The sequence below is a fragment of the Nicotiana tabacum genome, chromosome 22, assembly GCF_000715075.1.
Source record: "Nicotiana tabacum cultivar K326 chromosome 22, ASM71507v2, whole genome shotgun sequence".
Classification (NCBI taxonomy): Eukaryota; Viridiplantae; Streptophyta; class Magnoliopsida; order Solanales; family Solanaceae; genus Nicotiana; species Nicotiana tabacum.
In genome coordinates, this window is record NC_134101.1 from 150,552,421 (window position 1) to 150,574,951 (window position 22,531).

Here is a 22,531-nt window from a genome sequence, read left to right on the forward strand (position 1 = left end):
CAAATTGAAGGTGCTGATTTTTTTTAAGAAAAAAAAAGAGGAAAGAAGAAACTAGAGTTTCTCTATGGCAGTGGCAGAATAATAAAAGAAAGAAGAGGAAAAAAAGTTTCTTTGTTCCAGAAATTAATGAAGATGGCGGCGCAAGAGACAATAAAGGAAGAGAAAAGAAACATGAGGTTTTTACTTTTTACTCCTAATCTTTATCTTTAAAACGGAAAAGGTTCAAAAATGCCCTTAACCTATTAGAAATTATTCAAAAATACCTTCCATCCACCTATTGGGTTAAAATTGCCCACAACGTTTTTTTGGGGATTAAAATTGCCCTCCCTTAACATCAGCTAACCTTTTCTTAATTAAACTATGAATTTCTAACCTCTTCCAAAAAATCCAATCCATTAAATAATAATCCCAACACCCAACTCTTTTAAAATAACGTATTTGTCAGATTGTTCCAATTCAGTTCTTCTCCTCTACGTCTTTTTTCTTCAACTTTTTCTTTTTATTTCAACTAGAGTTATTGAATTATCAATCTCCTTTCTTCCTTTTTTTCCTTCCGTTCACATTTGTTCTTTCTAAAGAAAAAAATAAATATAATTTTCGCAAAAAAAAACTACAGTTATGTAGCTGATTAACATAGCACAACAAAAAGTAGCCATAGATTAAACACAACAATTGTCACAATTAGTCATAAACTTGAACATTAACATAACCTTTCACCATATTTAATTGTCTAACAACCAGTACGAGCACAAATCAGCAAAAACACTAATTGTTTGAAGTCATTCCTTCATTCTCTTTATATAACACCAAAAATATTAAACACCCAACTAATTCTACATTCTTGTACCCCTTCTAACCTTAAGCTTGCAAATCATCTTCTCTTTTTCAGCTTGTAACTGTGTTGTAGTCATTGCTTCTTTTCCCTTCCATGTCAGTTTTTGTGGTGAATATGGAAGATTGGTTGGCATAGCACCAGTGTGATCTCCCATGAAATTTATTTTTCTGGTTCCAGTATTTTCCTTCATCATCCTAGTTTGCAGCCGGGTTTTTCCTTCTGAGACCACTTTAGGCCTTAAAGTGGGACCAGAATCATAATCCAAGACTGATAGTTGACTAGAATGCTGACTCCATGACTGATTGTTCTGTTGATTTAGTCCAGGTTTTGGAATGGAAAAAGATGCAGATTCTTGAGATTCTTGTGCTGATTGGGAATTTCCTTCATCTTAGAAGAAGTGTTTGCGCTTATCATTTGCCTACATGAGTTGCAAAGTATTAACATATGACAGTTAAAATATGACAAGTAAATGTAGAAAGGGAAGAATCATATTAAGTTGTGAGTATTACCAATGGGCACTTTCTTATATTGTGATTTGGCTGACCACAATATTCACAAGTCATTAACAGGCCTTTCCTAGAAGCAGACCATTTCCCTTGTCAGTTTTTAGCTTCATCATTTTCTCTTGTTCTCTTAACCTTTGGTGTGCCAACCATTTTAGCTAAAGTAGGGGGCTCCATGGCCTGGTGGGGCTCCACTTTCCAGAATTTTTCTCCCCTAACAGGTTGGAGTTTATGCCTATATACCATCGAATATGCCTCCTTAGAATAAAACCAATGTATTTGAGAAACATGATCTTGTCTCCCATAGAGAAATGCCTTAATGGCATGAGGGCATGGAATTCCAGACAAGTTTCATGCCCTGCATGTGCATCTCTTAAGCTCCATATTGACTGTATGCCTATCTGTACCCTCAACCACCTCATATCCAATGTCACCATTGAACACAACCTTACAGTTGTTGGCAATAACTCTGTAATCTTTAAAAAGCTGCATTGCATGTGGTGAAAACTCATCTTTCCAACGTAAAATCTCAGCTTCGTGATCCCTTAACATGTTCATAACCTATACAAAATAGTAAAATAATATAACTTCAACCAAAAAACTAAAAGAATTAAAACAATAAATAACAGAACATTAAAAGAATTGAAACAATAAAGTAATCCAACCTCACCCTAATATCTTCAAGCATCTTTATAATTGGTTTTTGTCTGGCCTCTACAATCCAAGAGTTGAAAGATTTTGTGAAGTTGTTGTCCACCATAAAGTACTTGCATTGGGTGTCAAAATAAGCTCTACACCAATTTTTGGGTGGATAGCTCACCAAAGCCTTAGCAGCATCCTCATCTAGCTGACCCAATTTCTTTAACTGATCTTTAAACTCCTTTTCATATGTGCTCCAGGCATACCACCAAAGAAGTTTTTTCATCTCCCCACTTTTTTATTTTTTGCTCCAATTAGCTTCAATGTGCCTAACACACCATCTATGATTTGCTTGTGGGTATACGTTACTAACAACATCCAACAAACCCTGCAAACATATAAATTCAGCTTACATTAAGTATAAATAACCATAAAAATCGTAAAACTAAAGAGGAAATAAAATTAAATTTGAGATACCTTTTCCATATATGATACAAAGGTAATTCTTTCACCATCTTTCAAATCCAAAGAGTGTTTCAACAACTCCACAAACCAGTTCCAAGTTCTTTTAGTTTCTTTATCAACCACAGCCCAAGCAAGTGGATAGAAATGATTACTCGAATCTTGTCTCACTGCAACCAACATTATTCCCCTATTTTTTCCTTTCAAAAAGGTACTATCCAATCCTATAAGCGGTCTCAAACCTCCTTTTCAACCTTCCTTCAAAGCTTGGAAGCACACATACAACCTTAAAAATCTTCTTTTGCCTTCTTCCATAGCATCTTTGGAAAAATTGATCACTACATCAGATCCTGGATTACTCTTCCTCAGTTCTTCTACATATGCCTCCAACTTATTATAATCATCAGTATAACTACCATCTAGTTTGTCCAAGACTAGGCTCTTAACCCTCTTCAACTTTGACTCATTTATATTAAGGCTAAATTCAGATTCCAAGTCTACCTTCATGTCTTTAATCTTATATTTAGGGTTATTCTGAACTTTCTTCTTAAAATAATGAGCTAAAGTTTCCACATTAGCTCTCCTGTTCTCAAAAATCTCATCACAATTGTGTTCTTGATTTAAGGTCTTGATCTTAAAGCCTTGATATTTCCCATCCTTCGAAATAAAACATTTAAGGACAACCATCGACACAACGATAACTAACTCTAGATTTGTCACTTTTCTTAACTATAACACTCCTCTTATTTGCAACTGCATAGAAGTCTATAACTTGTTTAGCTTCATCAAGATCTTTAAAGGTTATACCATTATCCAAAACTTTGTACTTGTCCAGTTTATCATTGATATCGAACTTCCTTTGTTTCCTATAAACTTCCAACTCGTCACTGTCATATTCACTAGATACAGTTTCACCACATTCCTCATCCTCACTACTATCACAATCTGTTCCAACATTTATATGAACATTAGTACTGGCATTGTGGTGAATAATATTTACAATTGACCCAATATCTCCTTCATAGTCATCAACCGCAAAGAAATTCACAACCTTGAAATTATCAGACAATAGATGTTGAAGAGATCTAATACCTTCATCTCCCTCGACCACAGAGAACATACCAGATGGAACAGTTACTAGAAGTTGCCTCACCTCACTAAAATCGAGTTTTTCTTTGAACTCTCAACATATATCAATATAAGATAGCAAGTCCACTTCATAACCTCTCCATACGTGAATCAATTTTTTATGGTACGCCAGTTGTGGTTTCCAAATCCACTGTCCCCCATAATTAAAAATCAAGTCTATATTTTCAACCATTCTTGAACCGAGTCACATGTAAAATATTAAAGAAAGGAAAACGACCATATTAGACAATATTCAAAGAGAAAAGGACCCCCACGGCCAATTTTTTAATGCAAAATTGAAGTCAAAAAGAATAAAAACCAGAGATGGACCACTACAAGTAATAAAGTATAAACAACACAAATATAAATTTAAAAAATATAATTTTAAACACACTAAAGGCATGGAAAACGACACCATTTACAACTACCCAAATATTCCCAAACCACAAGTAAACACCCAAAGCAGTAAAACCTTACCTTAGATTTTTTGGAATATATGAAGTAGGCGCATTTGAAGAAAAAGGAAAACTGAAGAACCCTAGGTTCTTGTCTGTGTCATGAAATGCAAATGAGTAAAGCATATTGAGTTTTATTAATGGGTATTCATTTATATGGGATCGGGTTTATGGGTTGAGTGTTGACCAATTGAATAATGTCACGTGGATTTTGAAATAGTCTTGCACAACCCAAAAGTCATACGTTAGTTCAAGGGGCAATTTTAATCCTTAAAAAAATATTGTGGGTAATTTTAACTCAATAGGTGGATGGAAGATATTTTTGAACCATTTCTAGTAGGTTAAGGGCATTTTTGAACCTTTTCCGTTTTTAAAAAAAGGAATGAAAATTTCAGAAGAAAAAGTCTTTTGAAAAATGTTGGTGGCGGCGGCTAATGCATGTTGCACATGAAGAAGAAAGTAGTTTCTCTTCCTAAAAAGCCTACACTATAATAAATTTAAAAAAAAAAGTGGTTTTTAGGAAGTTGGGTTCAAAAGTTGCTCGCAACTCTGCCAAATTGGGCTGAAGGCCCATAATTCCTTTTTTAAAAGAGCAAATAACATTTATAGCCATTCGGGCCAAACCTATAATATCCGGTAGCCCAAAATTAAAATACACATTTTATAGTCCAAAATAATTCTAGTGGTTATCCCAAAAGTACTGCGTTCTGCTTTTTTCTTCAGCAATTCCAATTTTTGTTCTGTGATTCCTCGATTGAGCTCTTCAGTTTCTCGATTCTCTATTTGATGACATCGTTCTCGTGAAGAAGCTGGAATTTCTCTTGCTCCAGTGCCGTTATCTTCTGTTTCAGTGCAAAGGTTTTCGACGCAGCATCGAATGTTTCATCGACGGCGATCTCCACCGGCGCATCGTCATAAACCTTGCCATTGGTAATATTTTCATCCGCCATAGTCAAACCTGAAAATAGTAAGCAAAATTGTTGAAAAATGGAGAATAGAAAAAATTGCAGTTTACTTCAGCAGCCAAAAATACAAAAATTCTCCTCAGAATTTGAAAAAATAATTCGAAAATGAGTAGATCTGCAACAGCGCCATGGAAGCAGCTTCTTCTCAAGTCCCTCAGCTCCAATTCCCATCTTAAGCATTCCACCTACTTTCAACTCATAAGATCCCTTCATTTTTGTTCCAATTTTTTCTTAATGTTATTAAAAAGAATTTCTAAAACAATAAAAAACAGTTTTTTATGATCTAATTTTGCTTCTGGTATTATTAGGCTACTGTTTGATCTAATGGCAGACCTTCTAATCGAACTGTTGTCTTCAGGTCTGTTTTTCAGCCTTTTGGGCTTATAATAATGCTAAAGTCAGAGATTATTTCATTTTTATTTTGGGTGTTATGTTTTGTTTTTTGTAGAGGGTTTCAAGATGGTACTAACAAGATTCAAACTAGTACATTAAATTATACAAAATTTATATATTGTAGAACAGTCTATACACTTTGGATACACAAAAGCACTCGGGATACATTAATGATATATTATGGATACATTGGAAGATGCAGTGATACACCCTATATACAAATTTTATGCAATGTATATACTAAATAGACTTTCACTATACAAAAAATATACTAATATAGACTGTCACTATACAAAATATATACAAAAATAGACTGTCATTATACAAAAAATATACAAAATAAACTGTCACTATACAAAAAAATGTACAAAATAGACTGTCATTATACAAAAATATACAAAATAGACTGTCATTATATAAAAAATATACAAAATAGACTGTCACTATACAAAATATATACAAAATAGATGTAACTATACAAAATATATAGAAAAAAAACTGTCACAATACAAAAATACATGATACACTCTAAATACACAGTTTGCACACATTACACATACAAACTGTGTATATAATTTATATACACTATGTTTACATATTAGAAAATACACATGTATATACAATTTTGATACATTGTTCAGACAAATTATACATTCACGATACAAAATACATTTGAGGTACACAGATATATACACTTTAGATACACAAGCACACTCGAGATAGGCTCAATATACACTAAGGATACACTGTCGAACTTAGGATACAATATTTATACATTGCAATATATATATATAAACTTTTCTGCAAAACTATAATATACAACTTTATACATACATATATATGCGCGCACACACACTTTATACATGTATATATGATTGAACTTTTCTCAATTATTGTTTTCCACTTATATGATTGAAAAAGACTAAGTCGAACTTGGAAATTAACTAAAGAAAGGAGATGAAAATCACCACTAATTATGTGTGAGAATTCCTAAAAAAGAAAACCTTTTGGAGGGAAGGGAAAAAAGGATTGGCGTGTGGTTTATTGTAAAAAGAAGCTTCACTCCTTTGTTTGGTTATAGAGCAACACTTGATATTTTTTAAAGCTGATGTAAGAAGTCTTGATTTTTATTGTTTTCCATTGAATCAAAGACTTAATTGTAATGTAATAAGGTATTACTGTTGGGAAAATAGTAAAATAATTGTTAGCTGATGAAAAAATCTTGATTTTTTTAATAACGTTTTATGTTCAATCAAAGATTTTTAGTAGTACTATTAACAAGAATAAAGCGAGGGAAAGGTGTTAAGAAATAAAATAATTGAAGAAAAGAAGTAAAAAAATATAAAAAAAAAAGTAAAAAGTCAAGTGTGATACTTAAGAAAGAGAAAACAATTTGGTATTGGGAAGTAAAAATATCTAGGGAAGATAAAAAAGTAAGAAAGAGAAAACAATTTGGTATTGGGAAGGAAAAATATCTAGGGAATATAAAAAAGTTAGTACCAAAATTTACTTTTGTCTTTTGTTTTTGGTCTGTTGGTTTTATCCGATGTGCTATAATTTGATATTAGTTTTATCCGATTGGATATTTTGGGTTACGTGCAAAACTTTGGGCTAATACTTTTTTTCAACGGCCATACACGGTAGTTTTCTCTTTTTAAAAAAAGACCTAGTTTCTGTAAAAAATATTAATGGGCAAATTCAAGAATTGGGCTAAAGGCCCAGTAAAAATTGCTTTGTAATTTTAAGGCTAATGGCCGAAGAAGCTTGGATGAATTAGTAAAAATAGCACGGTATAGCTAGTTTTCGGACTGGTCATTCAAAAATAGTCAGCGTTTATGAAGTCAATGAAAAATAACCACTATTTTGCTGCAACAGAGACCGGTCCAGCATAATATACTGGAGTTCGGTGCACCTATGTATAAACTCCAGCATATTATGCTGGACCGATATACTTTTCTGACTCAGTATAATATACTGGAGACTGGAGCACCGGTGCTCCAAACTCCAGTATATTATACTTACTGGAACTCCAGTATATTATGCTGGAGTTCTAGTGTACTTATGCTGGAACCCCATCATATTATGTTGGAGTTCCAGCATACTTATCCTGAACTCCAGTATAATATGCTGGAGTTCCAGCATACTTATCCTAAACTCCAGTATAATATGCTAGAGTTCAAGCATACTTATGCTGGAACTCCAGTATAATATACTGGCGTATTTTTCGGGTTTTGAACAGTATTTTCGCTCAGATTTATCTTTACATGAAAAGTGGCTAAATTTCAATTACTTTTGAAACTAGGCTATTTTTGAACGACCAGTTGTAAATCTGGCTATATTTGAATTTCTCCCGATGAATTAAGAAAATGGGCTTTTAGCCACTTTTAAATTGTCTTGATATTTATTGGAATTTTTACCTCATATAGCAAAGGTTAACACCTTATTTATTTTAAATAAATACCATTTAAAAAAATTATATTATATAGATATCTTTTAAGGTTTATGGCAAAATATTTAATTTTGGTTACCTCCTAACCCTAAGCCACTAAATACGCTAATCAGTTACACTATTTTCTTTCTCTCTCTACTTTGATACATCTCATTCTCTTCCCCCATCCCATTAAAATTTCTGATCTCCTCCTCCTTCCACCGGATTTGTGCAAAGCCTACTTTAGAGATGCTGATTTCGAATTGTTTAGTTCGTATGATACTTTTTCTGAAGTTGCTATTACTATGATTTAAGGGTTTTGGGAGTATAAATTGCCGCATACTATTCGATGTGCATGAAGAAGAGAAAGAAGATAACCGTGAAACGGAAAACAAACAAGAAAGAGATCGACGAAGAAATTGATCGGGAAATTGGTTTATTACATCCAAGAAACAGAAAACTATGACGTTTTCGGGGTTCCTCCTCTTAGAGAATTTAGAGATTTTAGCTTTCAATTGAATGTCAAAGAGAGGAAATTTTCTGATTTCCTGTCCTCAGTTCAATATTATCCTTTTTCAGCAGAAAGTAAAGACCGTATACTAAGTCCAAGATCCCATCTTTTTCCTTAGTACTTGTTCAAATTGAGGAAGATCAATGTATGTTGCTCGGCATTTAGTTGATTTTCTGTTAATATATTTCAATGTATTTTCATGTATTTCACTGTATTCATTGTCTTTTTTTCATTGTAATTCAATGTATCTCGTTGTATTCCATGTATTTCATTGTATTCACTGTCTTTTTTTCATTGTATTTCAATGTATCCCAATGTATTCTATGTATTTTATTGTATTCACTATCTCGCTATATGCCATGAATGTATTCATATATTTTTTTAACTAATATAATTTATGTATTCAAATGTATTATATAATTTCTCTGAAGATTGCTATATTTTTGGGGTATTATTTCGGTTGAGAATCTTTTTTATAACTGAAAATATAAAATTTGTGTGTTATAATTGAGTTTGTTGAGTTATATTAGGAGTCTATTATGTTAATTGATTCACTTTTCGTTTTAAAAATAGTGTAATCCCCTATTTCACGTCGTCAATACAGTCGAATACAATTAGCTTGCAGCTGTAATCCCATGTTTCACTCCATGAATACAATCGAATACACTCGAATACAACAACTGATTAGCTGCACTTCCCTGATTCACGCCTATTTTTGCTATTGTATTCATGAATACAATAGCTTAAATACGTCAAATACATCTTATGACCACAGAAAATGTATTTATAATCCGTAATATAGCAAATAGTATCTATAGATGACTAATTGCTACTAAAAGATAGTGTTTTATGAAAATTTCTCATATTTATTTGGGCTCATGGCCTAATTAAACAAAATCACAAAAGATTCTGTTTTTTTTTTTTTTGCTAATTTCATATTTCGAAAATTAAACATATAGACTTAAAATTTTAGAATATAAATTTAGTATATATATTCTTTTATGAAAATTATAATTCTTTTTAACATTAACTTTATTAATTTGATTAACATAAGATTTTTTTGTTAATTTATTTAACATTAAATTTATTTAGCATGCTTGAAATGTTAATTTGCTTATCATTATATTTACTTGTTAATTTGTTTAACATGTATAATTTGTTACCTAGTTTAACATTATATTTTTGTATGTGAATTTGCATAGCATGTAATAAATGAATTAATTTGACATTAATTTTATTTGCATGCTAATATTATGATCCATATGGGACTATAAAATCAGATAGATAATAATGTTGTCTTAAAAATAGTTAAAATGCTTGGCTAGATAATTGAATAGGTTAATTTTCATAATATTTTAATTTTTGGATGATGATTGAGAACATAGTGAACTTTCGACTCCATGATTATTATATATGTTTATTAATCAAATTAATTATTGCTTAGCGTCATAATATGTATGTTTGTTCAGCATAGTGCCTTGTGTCATTTTTTATTTTATTTTGTATGATCCTCATAATAGTTTTTTATTTTTATAAAGAATGACAATTGATTCAAAAAATATTGTTGCTGATAAAGAGTTGAAACTCAATGGTGATAACTACAAAACTTGGAGCTTGAAAGTTCAGTATGTGCTAGAGGAGCAAGAACCTCTAGAGGCCATTAACAATATCATGGCTGAGCCTGAGGATGACAACACTGCTCAGCATAGGCGTGAGCATGAAGCTTATGACAATTGAAAGAAAATGAACTCCATTGCTCGCATTACGTTGTTGAGCACCTTGGGTGATGATATCCTAAGAGATTTTAAGGATCACCAAAGAGCTATGGATCTTTGGAATGTTTGAGGAATACATTTGGTACCCATTCCACTACAAGGCTGTGATCCTTAACGATCGAATTTGATTCATATAAGAAATGCCTAGAACATTCATTGAAAACACACCTGAGACAAATGACAAATACTTTTGGGGAGTTGAAAGATGTTAGCCATGTGTTAACTGATAAACAAAAAATCCAAGTTGTCATACGCTCTTTACCTAGTTCTTGGGATTATATGAAAATGCATTTGACCCATAATGAGCAAATCACAACTCTAGAAGATGTCCGGAGGTATCTTGTGTCAGAGGAGGAACGACTTGAGGATACAAAGCCAATAGCCGAGTTGCACATGGAAACAACCTCCAAAACCAAGAGCGTTTGAAAGAAAAGAACTGGAGAAAGAAGAGAGAGCCACCTCAAACTCAACCAGCTCAGGCTGCTAAAAGTGCAAAGACTAAAAATGCAAGAGCAGATATCCCAAACATGTCAAAGTTGCTAAAATGAAATGATATAATTGTGACAAATGGATTCATTATGCCAGGGATTGCTCTGATACCAATGAAGAAACACGTTAAACTAAACACATTATATAGCGCGTGAATTGTAAAACGAGAACTTACTTGTTCGCGTAGCGAAAATGGAAGAAACAGATGAACCGCAACTAAAATTACTAGTCAGCGACGGTTGTCACAGTGTGTTGGATCAACCCCTAATTCAACACTTTAAACTCTAGTATGATTTTAGGAGAAGAGAGTGTAGAAATTACTACTGAGAATTTGTTTTATTGTACAGTATAAATGTACTTTTATAGAGAATATTAGAGTTAACTAATAACCTTATTGTACCTTAAATCACCCCTTATGGGCGAACCCAAAATTTCCTACATACAATTCTGTGAGTACTATTTCAAAGCCAATGAAAATCTATTTCATGCAAGCATAACCGTTTTTAGCTTTGCAAATCTACTTATCTCACTCTAAATTTGATAGACCAGATGTGAGAAACTGATCGGGATTGTTGTAATCTCCTGTGACAATTTTGCTACCAAGCAATTCAAGATTGGAGCACTCTTTTAGTTTTTCTTTTCCTTTTCAATTCTCCTCTTCTCCTTTCCTTTTCTTGGTGTATTAATGGTTTACTGATGGATTGGAGTAAGTGTATGACCCAAAAATATATCTTGATTTATTCAATTAGATTTATTGAAAGACATGATTAATCGTAGCCAATATTAATATTCAATGATAGATCAAGCACTTTATGGTGGATATTTGATGAATAGCAATAAATAAGATAATGTCGGATAGTGATGGAGCTATAAAGATTCAAAAATGTCACGACCCAAGTTCTCCCTCCATGAACTATCGTGATGGCACCTAGTCTCTACGACTAGGTAAGCCTACCAAATTGCGGAAAAAAAAGAAACGAAATACGAAACTAGCAAGTTGCGGATAAAACATAATAAAAGAGTTTAAAATATCGCTCGGCATATACAATACACACTCTCAAAACTGAATCAAAATCCCAAAATCCGGAATCTCATGAAATCACAAGCTATAGAAAACTACATAGTGTTCTAACTCCAGAATATCTAATCAAAAATAAATACAGAAAGTCTAAAGCTAAAGGGGAGAATAGAGAAGGACTTCTAGGTTTGCGAACGCGGCAGATATACCTCGAAGTCTCTGATATCGCCCGCCTCACTGATAGAATGGTTGAGCAGAAGAACCTGGATCTGCACACGAAAAAAATGTGCAGGAAAGGGCATGAGTACACCACAGCGGTACCCAATAAGTGCCAAGCTTAACCTCGGTCGAGTAGTAACGAGGAAAGTCAAGGCCCTACTGGTTATATATATAAAAGGTAAAACAGTATGAAATGCGATAGTATAATTAAAATATTAACAGTCGATAAAGAATAAAATCACAAAAATAATATAACTCAGTACGCAGAGATAGCAACAGGGGATCTCCCAGGATATCGTCCCGTAGTCCCAAACGTAAATGTACAGAGGATCTCCCGGGATCTCGTCCAGTAGTCTGAATCATAAATATGCAGGGGAATCTCCCGGAATACCAATCCGTTGTCCCAAAGTAAATATCTAGTACAGAGGAATCTCCCGTGATGTCGCCTCGTAGTCCCAAATATAAATGTGCAGAGGGATCTCCCGGAAATACCGACCCGTAGTCCCAAAGTAAACATGTAGGGGGATATCCTAGGATACCATCCCGTAGTCCCAAAGTAAACACACAACAATATCAAGAAAGAATCCACAATTTTATCCAAGTTCGTACTAAGAAAAGCAGAGATTTCTATTCTAAACATGCTGCACAGAATTCAAGTAAACAGTTTAAGTAGATAGAACAGCTAAGTCACTTAAGTATGCTTTCCTAAGCTAAACAGTAGGCTTTAAAATACAAGTAGTGCTCAACAAAAAGGAAACACTGATATTTATTTAATGAAAATGGGGTTTTCTAACAATTAGCGCGTGTACGCACTAGTCACTACACGACATTCATATAACAACAATACCAAATCTTAAGGGGAGTTCCCCCACACAAGGTTTGGCAAGTCACTTACCCCGAACCAGCTCAAAATCAATCTGAAATCATGCTCTTGCCACGAGTATCCAACTCTGAGTGACTCGAATCTAATCAAATCAATATCATAATGTAAATATAACTACAAACAACGAGTATAACTAAAAGAATCGAAGCTAAGGTAAGAAAATAGAAAAACGCCCAAAAATTCTCCCCGAGCCCACGTCTTGGAATCGAGCAAAAGTCAGAAATTATGAATACCCATTCACTTATGAGTCTAACCATACCAAATTCACTCAAATCCGATACCAAAATATTGATCAAAACCCTAAAATTAGGCCTTGCCCTGGTAACAAGTAACTTGAAGAAAATTGCAGGACTTCTTTTTCAGTTTCTTGGGTGTATCAATTATTAGAATTAAGGATTAGAGATATACACAACTCAAACTACCACCAATCTAATACTCAGGGATTGCGATTCACGAATAAAAAAGAGTTTAACGTTTATACATCAACTGTGCAAAAGAATGTTTACACCATATGATTACAAAAAAAGATAATTACACGTAAACGTTCATAATAACTGGAATTAGTAATCTGAAGATTCCGGCAATCATATTTGATTCTACTACTTTCTTTACTTTTGTGCTTCAACCTAGTAAAATGCACCTGATTTCTTTTAAGAGATTTTGCTTTATCCAAGATATTACACGAGACAAATATACATACATGATACAGCCAATCAGGTTTTATCCAAATGCATATACACAAGTAACTGCTGTTGAAAAAATATATACTGAGAGCCAAACAAGAAAACAATCATAAATAAAAACGCTGCATCTTTTAACTGGACGCGAATATACAGCAAATTCTCTCAAAAGGAGGTTAAGATTCTGAATATATTCATTGCGAAACTAAAACAAGTATATGGACACAAGTGAAAACTATAAACTAGTCAGCTAACATATGTAAACTGCATACATCATTTAAAACTTCAATCTCCTTGAGTTGGAGGTTGGATGCATGCACAAAATGGAGCTCTCTTTTTCCTGTTGCTTTTTCTAACTCCGCCATAAAGATAATCTCGCAATAGAACCCTTCTTTTTGTCTCAGAGGCCTTACTATTTCCTTTGCTTTCGTCGTTGAGTTTCAGTAAAACAAATTGCAACTTCTGAACCTCCAATTGCAACCGCCCAATTTTCTCAGATATTCTTCGTGCCTGTTCTGATATTCTCCTCCTACTAACATTTCCAATCTCTTCCGACTCCAATGCAGACTTCATATCAGAAGATCCAAAGCTATCTTCCATGTTTTTCATCAACTTACCAGTAAGATCGAATAACTTGTGAATAGCAGCCTCAGCTTCATTGAGCTGTCCTTTGAGAGTTTCCAATTCAGCTACAGCTTTACCCTTTTTCCCTTTCTCAGTAATCTCGAGTTCCCTCTTCAAGTCTTCTACTGTGATCTGAAGATTCGTCAATTTCTGCACATCTGAATCAAGCCTCTCTAAGACCTTCCTCTTGTTTCCCTCTTGAGTGGATGCTGTTGATCTTTTTGAGATGTTCAATTTGCCCTCACTCGAATCCTTCTCACCTAACTCATCTGAAGCAGGATTTTGACACTTTCTCTTCACAGATATAACACGCTTATGGAAATCAATATCATTTTCAGCATTTGGAGTATCATCCAACTTTGCTTTACCAATAACAGTAGGATTGGCAGGATCCCATAGGTCAAAAACTAGATTATTAGTCTCATCCTGTTCCTCTTTCCTGCCAATTCTGTTGGATGAACACTCAGATACGTGGTCAAGCATTATATCCTTGGTCAAAATTCCGCTTTCTGCCTCAAATATTTCAGATTTAGGTGCTGAGTTTCTTTTACGGAGGCTGCTCTTTGACTTTAACTCCTCAATCTGTTGCATTGCAGCCTGTAGCTTCATTTGCATGTTAACATTTTCCTGCCCCAAAAGCTGCTGCATTTCGACCAATGCCTTCTCAACAGCTCGAACTCTTATTTCCAATCCGTGCAGGTCCAAAAATGCATCGGTTGTCACAGCATTTTCATTGTCTTCCAAATGAGTGCTGTCAACTGGATATGCTACTACAATGTCCTGAAAATAAGCGAAGATAATTTTTAGCTCACCTATACAAGGAAAACAGAAACCTCCAATTTTTAGTTTTTTTTTTTTAAGGTCAGAAAACCTCAATTTGTTCATATCTCTAAGGTTTAAATTCTTCAGAATAAACCTTTAGAATGCAGTACTAAGGCTGCATTAATCTAATTTCCCCTAGATTTCAAGTTGCAGGAGCATCACCACCATCACGCACGGGTTTACTTTTGTACACAAATGTTTCTGGTATTTTTACCCTACACTAGAAGATTTATCATCACTAGGAGTAATGAAGTTTCTAGTCACTAAATTCGAGGAAATAAATACCTAAGCTTGATCATGATATTGTCTATGCCAAATATCGAGGTCCATCACATATTAGTTAAAATATTGCAACTTACCACACAGAGATGGAGAGGATAGAAGATGATACAATTGTTGATATAAATTACACAAAATACAATTGAGAATGTGTTTTTCTTCGATTGAGAAGCATCTTGTGGCATATGATACTAACATATATACACACACGCATACACACATATAATATATCAGCAACCAATTAGCATATTAATGGACAAGATTATTCCAGGAGCTTTCTAATAGTATACTATTACTAACCCTAGTGTCCAGCTAAAAGAAGCCAAGCAGAGGACATTGGAGCAGTTAGTTACCTTTGTGTCCTCAGTATCAGGCTTTTTGGGCTTCCCGTGCAAATAGGAGTGCTTCTCTAGGGATGATATGCATTGGCTCAAAGACAAGATTGCAGGTCCATATGCAGCAAGTTGACTGTTAAGGTCTTCATTTTCAGTACCCAAAGTTTTCACTTTTTCTTTCAAAAGTTTAATATCCTCATCCTTTGAAGTGATCTGAACATCGAAGCTGTGACATGCTTGTGCAAGCTCATGAATCTTCTGCTCGTAAAGGATTTGGTAGAACATTGAGACCTGCAACTCACCTAAAAGCACATCCATCTCTAACTTCTGTGCGTCAATATCATTCAATTGCTTATGGAGCTCATTATGCAAGGCTTCCTCTTGCATTTTCAGTTTTTCAAGCTCTCCACAAGATCGCTGAAGTCCTTCCCGCAATAATCGACTAGCCTGAAAAAGGTGTGCTTTTTCTGTGCTCAATTGGTTATTGTCACCACACAACTTTAGGATCTTTATTTCTTGGTCCTTCACAACTTTTTTGCTCCCAATTAGTTCTCTGCTCAAGTTCTTCAAAATTTGATGCAACACCGATTTCTCAGTTTCAGTAAGATAAAGCTTCTGTTCCATTCCCTGAAGCTCAATGTTCTTCTCAAACAACAATTTTTTCAGTTTTTCAAGCTCTCCACGATATTGCTGAAGTCCTTCCCGCAATAATTGACTGGCCTCGGAAAGTTTTGCTTTTTCTGTGCTCAATTGGTTATTGTCAGCACACAACTTTAGGATCTTTATTTCTTGGTCCTCCACAATTCTTTTACTCCCAATTAGTTCTCTGCTCAAGTTCTCCAAAATTTGATGCAACACAGATTTCTCAGTTTCAGTAAGATAAAGCTTCTCTTCCATTCCCTGAAGCTCAATATCCTTCTCAAACAAAAGATTTTTGCCATCATTTACTTGAAGATTGAGCTGATCCCTCATACTTTTAACATTCTTCAACTCATCTTCTGCCAACTGCAATGCTTTTGCCAGGTTACAGTTCTCAATTTCTAGCAGTTCCCCTCTGTGATCCTTCTCCCTGATTTTTAATTTCAGTTCTTCACTACCCTCTTTGAGTTTAATGGCTTCACTCTGCAACGCCAATAATTGCTCCGATTTGATATTTGACTCCTGCCCGATAATTTTCTTTTCAGCAACAAGATGCTCCACCTCTAGTTTTAATTGCTCCAGCAATGTGACAAGAACATTCATCTGAATAGCCCTTTGGTGATTTTCTTCCTCAGTTTTGTAGAATGATTCTTTAGCAACTTCAACTCTATGAAAAATATGGTCAAGATGTACTTGGTCTTTCCTGTCTTGACATACATGGTTTGGAACAATATCAAGAGCCTTCAGCAACTTAAATATCCCATTTCTCAGAGTACTAACTTGATCAAACAAGGATGTCATTTCCATTTTTTGTTCAACATTCTGTTGCTTTAAATCAGAAATCAAAGTTTTAGATAATGCAGATGCTTCAAAAAGCTTCTGATACTCACACAGCAAAGAAGAACCTTTTCCTTCAAGATCTAGGGTGGATGTCTTTAAGGCGAAGTTGAGAATGTCAGACTCCGTAGCATTTTCGAGCAGCTTATCAAACTCTTGCTTAGTTAATTGACATTCTTCCTGCAAAAGATGCATCTCTGATTCCATACCAGCCAACCGTGCATCACTCATGTGGACAAATCTGTCATGTTCACAAATTTTTGCATCTAAAGAAATCCTCAGCTCCTCCATTGCATGAAGAGTCAATTCCTTCTCTTTCTCCAAAGCTGAATGCCTTTGTTCCAGTACTGAATACCTTCCCTCCAGATCATCCAGTGCAACTTGTGCAGCCTGCAACTGAGAAAATAGACTTTCCTTTTCACAGGCAAGATCTGCTTTCTCTTTGACTAGTATTTCACATGAATCCTCTAGGCTCTTTGATTTTACCTTTAAGCTCTGAAGTTCAACATGAGCATCAGAAAGGGAATTCTCAAGAACGGTATTCTTAGCTGAGACTTTTTCCAGATTCTCAATGGTTACTTGCAACTCACTCGTTAAAGTGGCTTTGTCATTGAGAAGTGCAGATTTCTCCTCTAGAAGAGATTGACAGGAGTCTTCTAATGCCTGTAAACTTCCTCTCACAGCTTCCAGTTCAGCACTCAGATCCGACAGAGAATTTTCCAGAATGGAGTTTTTCTCAACAAGCTCCTCGAACACTTGTAGCTTCTCCAGAAGAGCTACTTTTTCACTTCTTTCCCTCTCACATGCTTCGTTCAGATTTGACTTTTCATCTTGCAGCTCCTTGACAGATGATTCAAAGCATTCTGGGTCAAGGCCTACTGCCTGCACCTGTGTCACAATAGACAATAATTTCTTGTTGTGATCATTAAGTTCTTCCTTAAGGCAGTAGATTTCTTGCTGAAGAGCATTTCTTTGGTCCACTCGAAGCTCAACCTCTACCTCGAGTTTTCCGTTCACTTCCCTTAAGCTAGATATCTCATTTTGCATATCCCTCGTAGATATAGCTGATGATACATTTATCTCATTGAGGTCCTTGTTCTCCTCTTTAACCTTCTGGACTTCATCCTGCAATGTTTGATTACGAGTTTCCAAATCCTTTAACACCTGTAACCGGTTCTGAAGCTCTGAAGCCAGCGCCCTCATTTCTTCCTGAGCTTTGGCATGCAGATGCTGCAGAGTTTGGAAAGCAGTTTCAGCCTCAACAAAACGCAAACGTTCTTCTTGTACACAAGTCCACAAGGTTCCCAGTTCCTTCTGCTTTTCTGTAAGTTCTTGACCTTGGGTACCCATCTTCAGTGTCAGAGATTCCAGCTCAGACTGAAGAGATTTATTGGATCTTTCTAATAAAAGGCAGCGCTCTTCTGCACCTTCTAACTTGGCAACTCCGTCGTTGATCTCTGCATTCAACCTTTGGGCCTCCTCTTTGGCACAAGAAAGCTTCTCCTCTAAAATGGAGATGGTTTCCAAGCATTGCTGAAGCTGCAGAGCCGCAGCTTCTTTTTCCCCAGTCAATTTTAGTATGTCCCGTTTGAGAGATTCAACCTCATTTTCTGCTTTCTCAGCCCTCTCAGTTAACTTTTTTGCATCTTCTTCAGCGCACATTAATTTGTTCTCGAGCTTTGCTATCATCTCAAGAGATTGCATATACTGCTTGAGAGCTTCATCTTTTTCAGCTGCTACCTTAGCGAGATCCTCTCTTAAAGATTGGGCTTCAAGTTCAGCCTCGCCAGCTCTTTCACCAAGTGCAGCAGCGTTCTCTTGGGAATGGGCAACGGTATTCTCCAACTCAGAGATCCTGTCTAAGGACTTCTGATACTGCTGAAGACTAGCCTCCTTTTCAGCTCCCAATGCAGAGAGTGCCTCCTTTAAGGTTTGGGCTTCAGCTTCAGCTTTGCTTGCTCGTTCACCAAATCCTCGGGAATCCTCTTTGGCTCGAGATATTACTGACTCCAGATGAGATAACTTTTCCAATGTCTGTTGGTACTGAATAAGGCCTGCTTCTTTCTCAGCTTCCACTTGGGCAAGAGCTTTCTTCAATGTCAGAATCTCCTCAGATTCAACTTTGCACTCTGAATCTGGAAGTGCTCGCGATTCGAAACTGTTTCTCTCATTGGTCTGCACTCCTGCTGCTTTCTCCTCTGTCTCACTAAAATCCAGACCCTTCCTAACCCTTCCATCAGCAAACACATCATTGCGCTGCTTCAATACTTTTCTTTTCATCACTGAGTGTGACTCATCTGTGAATGCTCCATTGCTCTTGAGATCATGAGAAGAAATTCCAAGAGCATCTTTCTGCATCTCTTCAGGTTCAAAAAGACCGCGCATTGGGGTTAGCTCCGGTGTTTGAGGATCAGAACCCGCCAGCGAATCGTCTCCAAGTCCAAGATCTGTCATGGTCTGGTGGGCATGCCGGATCACCCCGGTTGCATGATCATATCTTTCAGCCAATGCACGGTATGCTCTATAGAATTCTTCTACAAATTTCATTAATTCTGGCCGTTTCTTATAGTACATCTCCGCTCTCCTTGCAAAAGAATCAGCATCTTCATTTATGAGTTTGATCATTCCTTTGACTTTTACATCCATATCTAGCAAAGCGAACAGTGAATTGTATTAGAAGCTGTTCAGGAAACACCACATGAGAGAGAAATACTTAGAGAAAAAAAAGAGAAGCCACATTTGAAGATGATATCTGCAAAATTTTATAAACAGAAATGCACATAAGTCATTGAGGTTTAAAGCCATCAAGAGCATGATAGGAATAGAACAATAACTCCACCTCGTGAACAACATCGATGTTACCATCCCTGTATGTCTTTTTGATCGATAACACAACGTTACCATTTCTGAAACTGATGGACATTTCCATAAATAAAAAAAGAGCACTTCATCCTGTCTTAATCACCACGAGATCTCCTTAATCATTACCACAATGATCCAATCATGAACGATACGTGGCAGGAAATCAATGCTTCATGCAAAGTACTCTCACTAAAAGGAAATAAAGGCCGAGCTAGAACAATATATTCTTCCATTAATGACCACCTCAAAGAAGAGGGAATTTCTCCTTAGATAACTCTAGCATAAGCAAAATTCTATTCCCGCAACAAAGAAAGAAAACAGCAGTACCTGTGAGATTCTCCTGTAGCCATCTTGAGTTTTTGGGACTAATGTGACTATTCCACCACCACGAGTACATGCGTCGAGAATCTTGATGCGACAAAGTTGCCATCTTTGCAAGTTTATATCACAGATTATGCAGATTGCTCCTCAAATGTAGTCCAAACTCAGCAAATGTGAACCAGGAAAAAAAATATACAACTGAAAACGAATATACTAGAACTTCAAGACAACCAATTCAATGCTCAATGATAGATTTTATAAGTCTTGTTCTATCAGTCCCTGTAGATAACAGCAAGAAAATGAAGATTAAGGAATGAAACCATACAGTTACAAACTAAAACTTGGCGTTCTAGAGGCGAATTATAGACTGTAAAATCTGTGATTAGGAGGAAACTTACAGATTACTGAAATCCAAGTCCATTTTCATATAACAAATTATGCATATTGCTCCTCAAATATAAGCCAGGAAAAAATATAGCCTCTGAAAGGAATATATTAGAACTTTGAGACACCCAATTCAAAGCTCAGTGATGGGTTTTACATATCTTGATTTATTACTCCCTGCAAGTATAAGCAAGGAGATAAAGATTTAAGGAATAAAACAAGTTTTAAATAAAAAAAACAGTGTAGTCAAGGCTAATAAAGACTGTAAAAAAGCTATGATTAAGAATAAATAAAATTACCTGATCAACGAGCTGTAATCTAAACAGAAGGGTCTTTAAACATAAAATCGAACAAACTCTGCAGATCACTGAGTCAGAAAAAGGAAAAAAACTGGGTTAGATCATTCACAATACTAGACCAAAAAGTAGTTGCTTAATCCAGAAGCAACAAGTCAAATTTAAGGATACATTAAAAATTATAGCTCGATCAATAAAACATTAAAAAGCCATAAAGGGGTTGACTGAAAGTCAACAAAAACTCGAACTGAATAGAAAAACTAAGATGATCATGGAATAAATTCATGTTTTTGAGAGTAAGAAATTACCAAGAAAAGGAGAACAAAAATGGGATTACCAGCCGCAAAATAGAACAATTCCTCTGTTTTTTTCTATTAGTTTAGGTTTTATCTGTGTCAACCCATTATGCAGTTAGATCTCTCTGGAATTTCTTTGGCTTTTTGATACGCTTCGCTGGGATACCTACTGTATGAGCTAAAGTGTCCATTGTCCAATAGTAGTAGGGAAGAACAGAAAAGCAGGGGCAAAAAAGACAAGAAAGAGACAAAAGTAGGCACAGTTAGAAGTAACGCCTGTCCTGTTTTATGTTTGAGATTTCGTAATTTCTTATATATTTATTTATTGCCTGCGGACACATGGTAAATGACATAATTACACCATGCACAATGACAAGATTGTCCTCTGGATTTGGAAAATTCGGAAGATGCAGTGTCTGTACTCTACAGTGATTCCAACGTTGACTCTAATGACTGCGCACCAATTTGAAATTACCAATTTGCCCCCTCTACCTTTCCAGTTTTCTTTTAACCGGAAGTAAGAGAAATCCAAAATAAAACATACAAAATTCTTTCGCATGATTGTTAAGGAAAGAAAGAATGAGAAGTTGGATTAATAAAAATGTTACTCCCTCCGTTTCAATTTAGATGAGATAATTTGATTTGGCTCGAAATTTAAGGAAAAAAAGAAGATTTTTAAAACTTGTGGTCTTAAAAGCTTAAGGGGTAAAAACTTTATGGGGCCATGACATTTGCGTTGTTATAAAAGGGGGCATTTGCATCTATACCCGCTTTTTGTATCACGTTTTAACTTGTGCCCGCTGTGTAAAAAAAATTGCAAGTGTACCCGCTTTTTCCCATAACTTCAGCATGCGGGGCTGAAGTAGCAAAGGCAATCACGCAAAACTTCAGCATTCTAGTAGTCGTACCTGAAGTTCAGCTCTAGAACTGAAGTTTTTGTTTTGTAACTGTCGAACTTCAACTCTAGAGCTGAAGTTTTTTGTTTTGTAACTGGCGAACTTCAGCTCTAGAGTTGAAGTTTTTGTTTGTATGCTTCAGCTCTAGAGCTGAAGTTTTTGTTTTGTAACTGTCGAACTTCATCTCTAGTTTTTGTTTTGTAACTGTTGAACTTCAGCTCTCGAGCTGAAGTTTTTGTTTGTAACTAGCGAACTTCAGCTCTAAAGCTGAAGTTTTAGCCTATTTACACCATGAGTGTAAACTTCCCCTTGTTCATAGGTATTTGTTTCTTTCACTTTTGCGACTCTAACCAAAACATAAAAGGAAGAACATATAAAACCATTGCTCACGCTTACAATGGGAATCTGTGTTTCCTTCTAAGATTAGCTATAAAACAAAACAGAAAAGAAAATTTACTTAGAGAATATCATCAACTAATTGAGTCCAATACTGTAAATATTAAGTTTTTAAGTAGAAATTGTTTTTTATTAAAGGCCTGCTTGATCCAAAGCAATGA

The 22,531-nt window shown here is 35.3% G+C and overlaps 2 protein-coding genes across 4 annotated transcripts; both read right to left on the bottom strand.

The window, feature by feature from the left end:
* Positions 1-659: 659 nt before the first annotated feature.
* On the bottom strand, positions 660-4,181 carry LOC107782262 (uncharacterized). Of its 2 annotated transcripts, none has more exons than XR_012705211.1 (5): positions 4,045-4,181; positions 2,455-3,761; positions 2,004-2,365; positions 1,345-1,899; positions 660-1,253 (listed from the first exon to the last, which is right to left on the bottom strand). XR_012705211.1 is itself a non-coding variant. In XM_075244511.1 (5 exons), exons 3-4 carry the CDS (start codon positions 2,261-2,263, stop codon positions 1,690-1,692), a joined length of 465 nt encoding a protein of 154 aa, XP_075100612.1. In that variant the 5' UTR covers positions 2,264-2,365; positions 2,455-3,761; positions 4,045-4,181; the 3' UTR covers positions 660-1,253; positions 1,345-1,689. The 2 variants fall into 2 exon arrangements, 1 of the variants encoding a protein (XP_075100612.1); XM_075244511.1 differs by having other exon boundaries at positions 2,009-2,365.
* A 9,315-nt stretch (positions 4,182-13,496) lies between these two features.
* On the bottom strand, positions 13,497-21,366 carry LOC107782260 (protein NETWORKED 1D). Of its 2 annotated transcripts, none has more exons than XM_016603126.2 (6): positions 21,091-21,366; positions 20,786-20,853; positions 20,501-20,663; positions 20,109-20,381; positions 15,462-19,567; positions 13,497-14,787 (listed from the first exon to the last, which is right to left on the bottom strand). In XM_016603126.2, the coding sequence occupies exons 4-6, from the start codon at positions 20,209-20,211 to the stop codon at positions 13,669-13,671; spliced, it is 5,328 nt and encodes a 1,775-aa protein (XP_016458612.2). In that variant the 5' UTR covers positions 20,212-20,381; positions 20,501-20,663; positions 20,786-20,853; positions 21,091-21,366; the 3' UTR covers positions 13,497-13,668. The 2 variants fall into 2 exon arrangements, with proteins under 2 accessions (XP_016458612.2, XP_075100092.1); XM_075243991.1 differs by having other exon boundaries at positions 21,120-21,254.
* Positions 21,367-22,531: the final 1,165 nt, after the last annotated feature.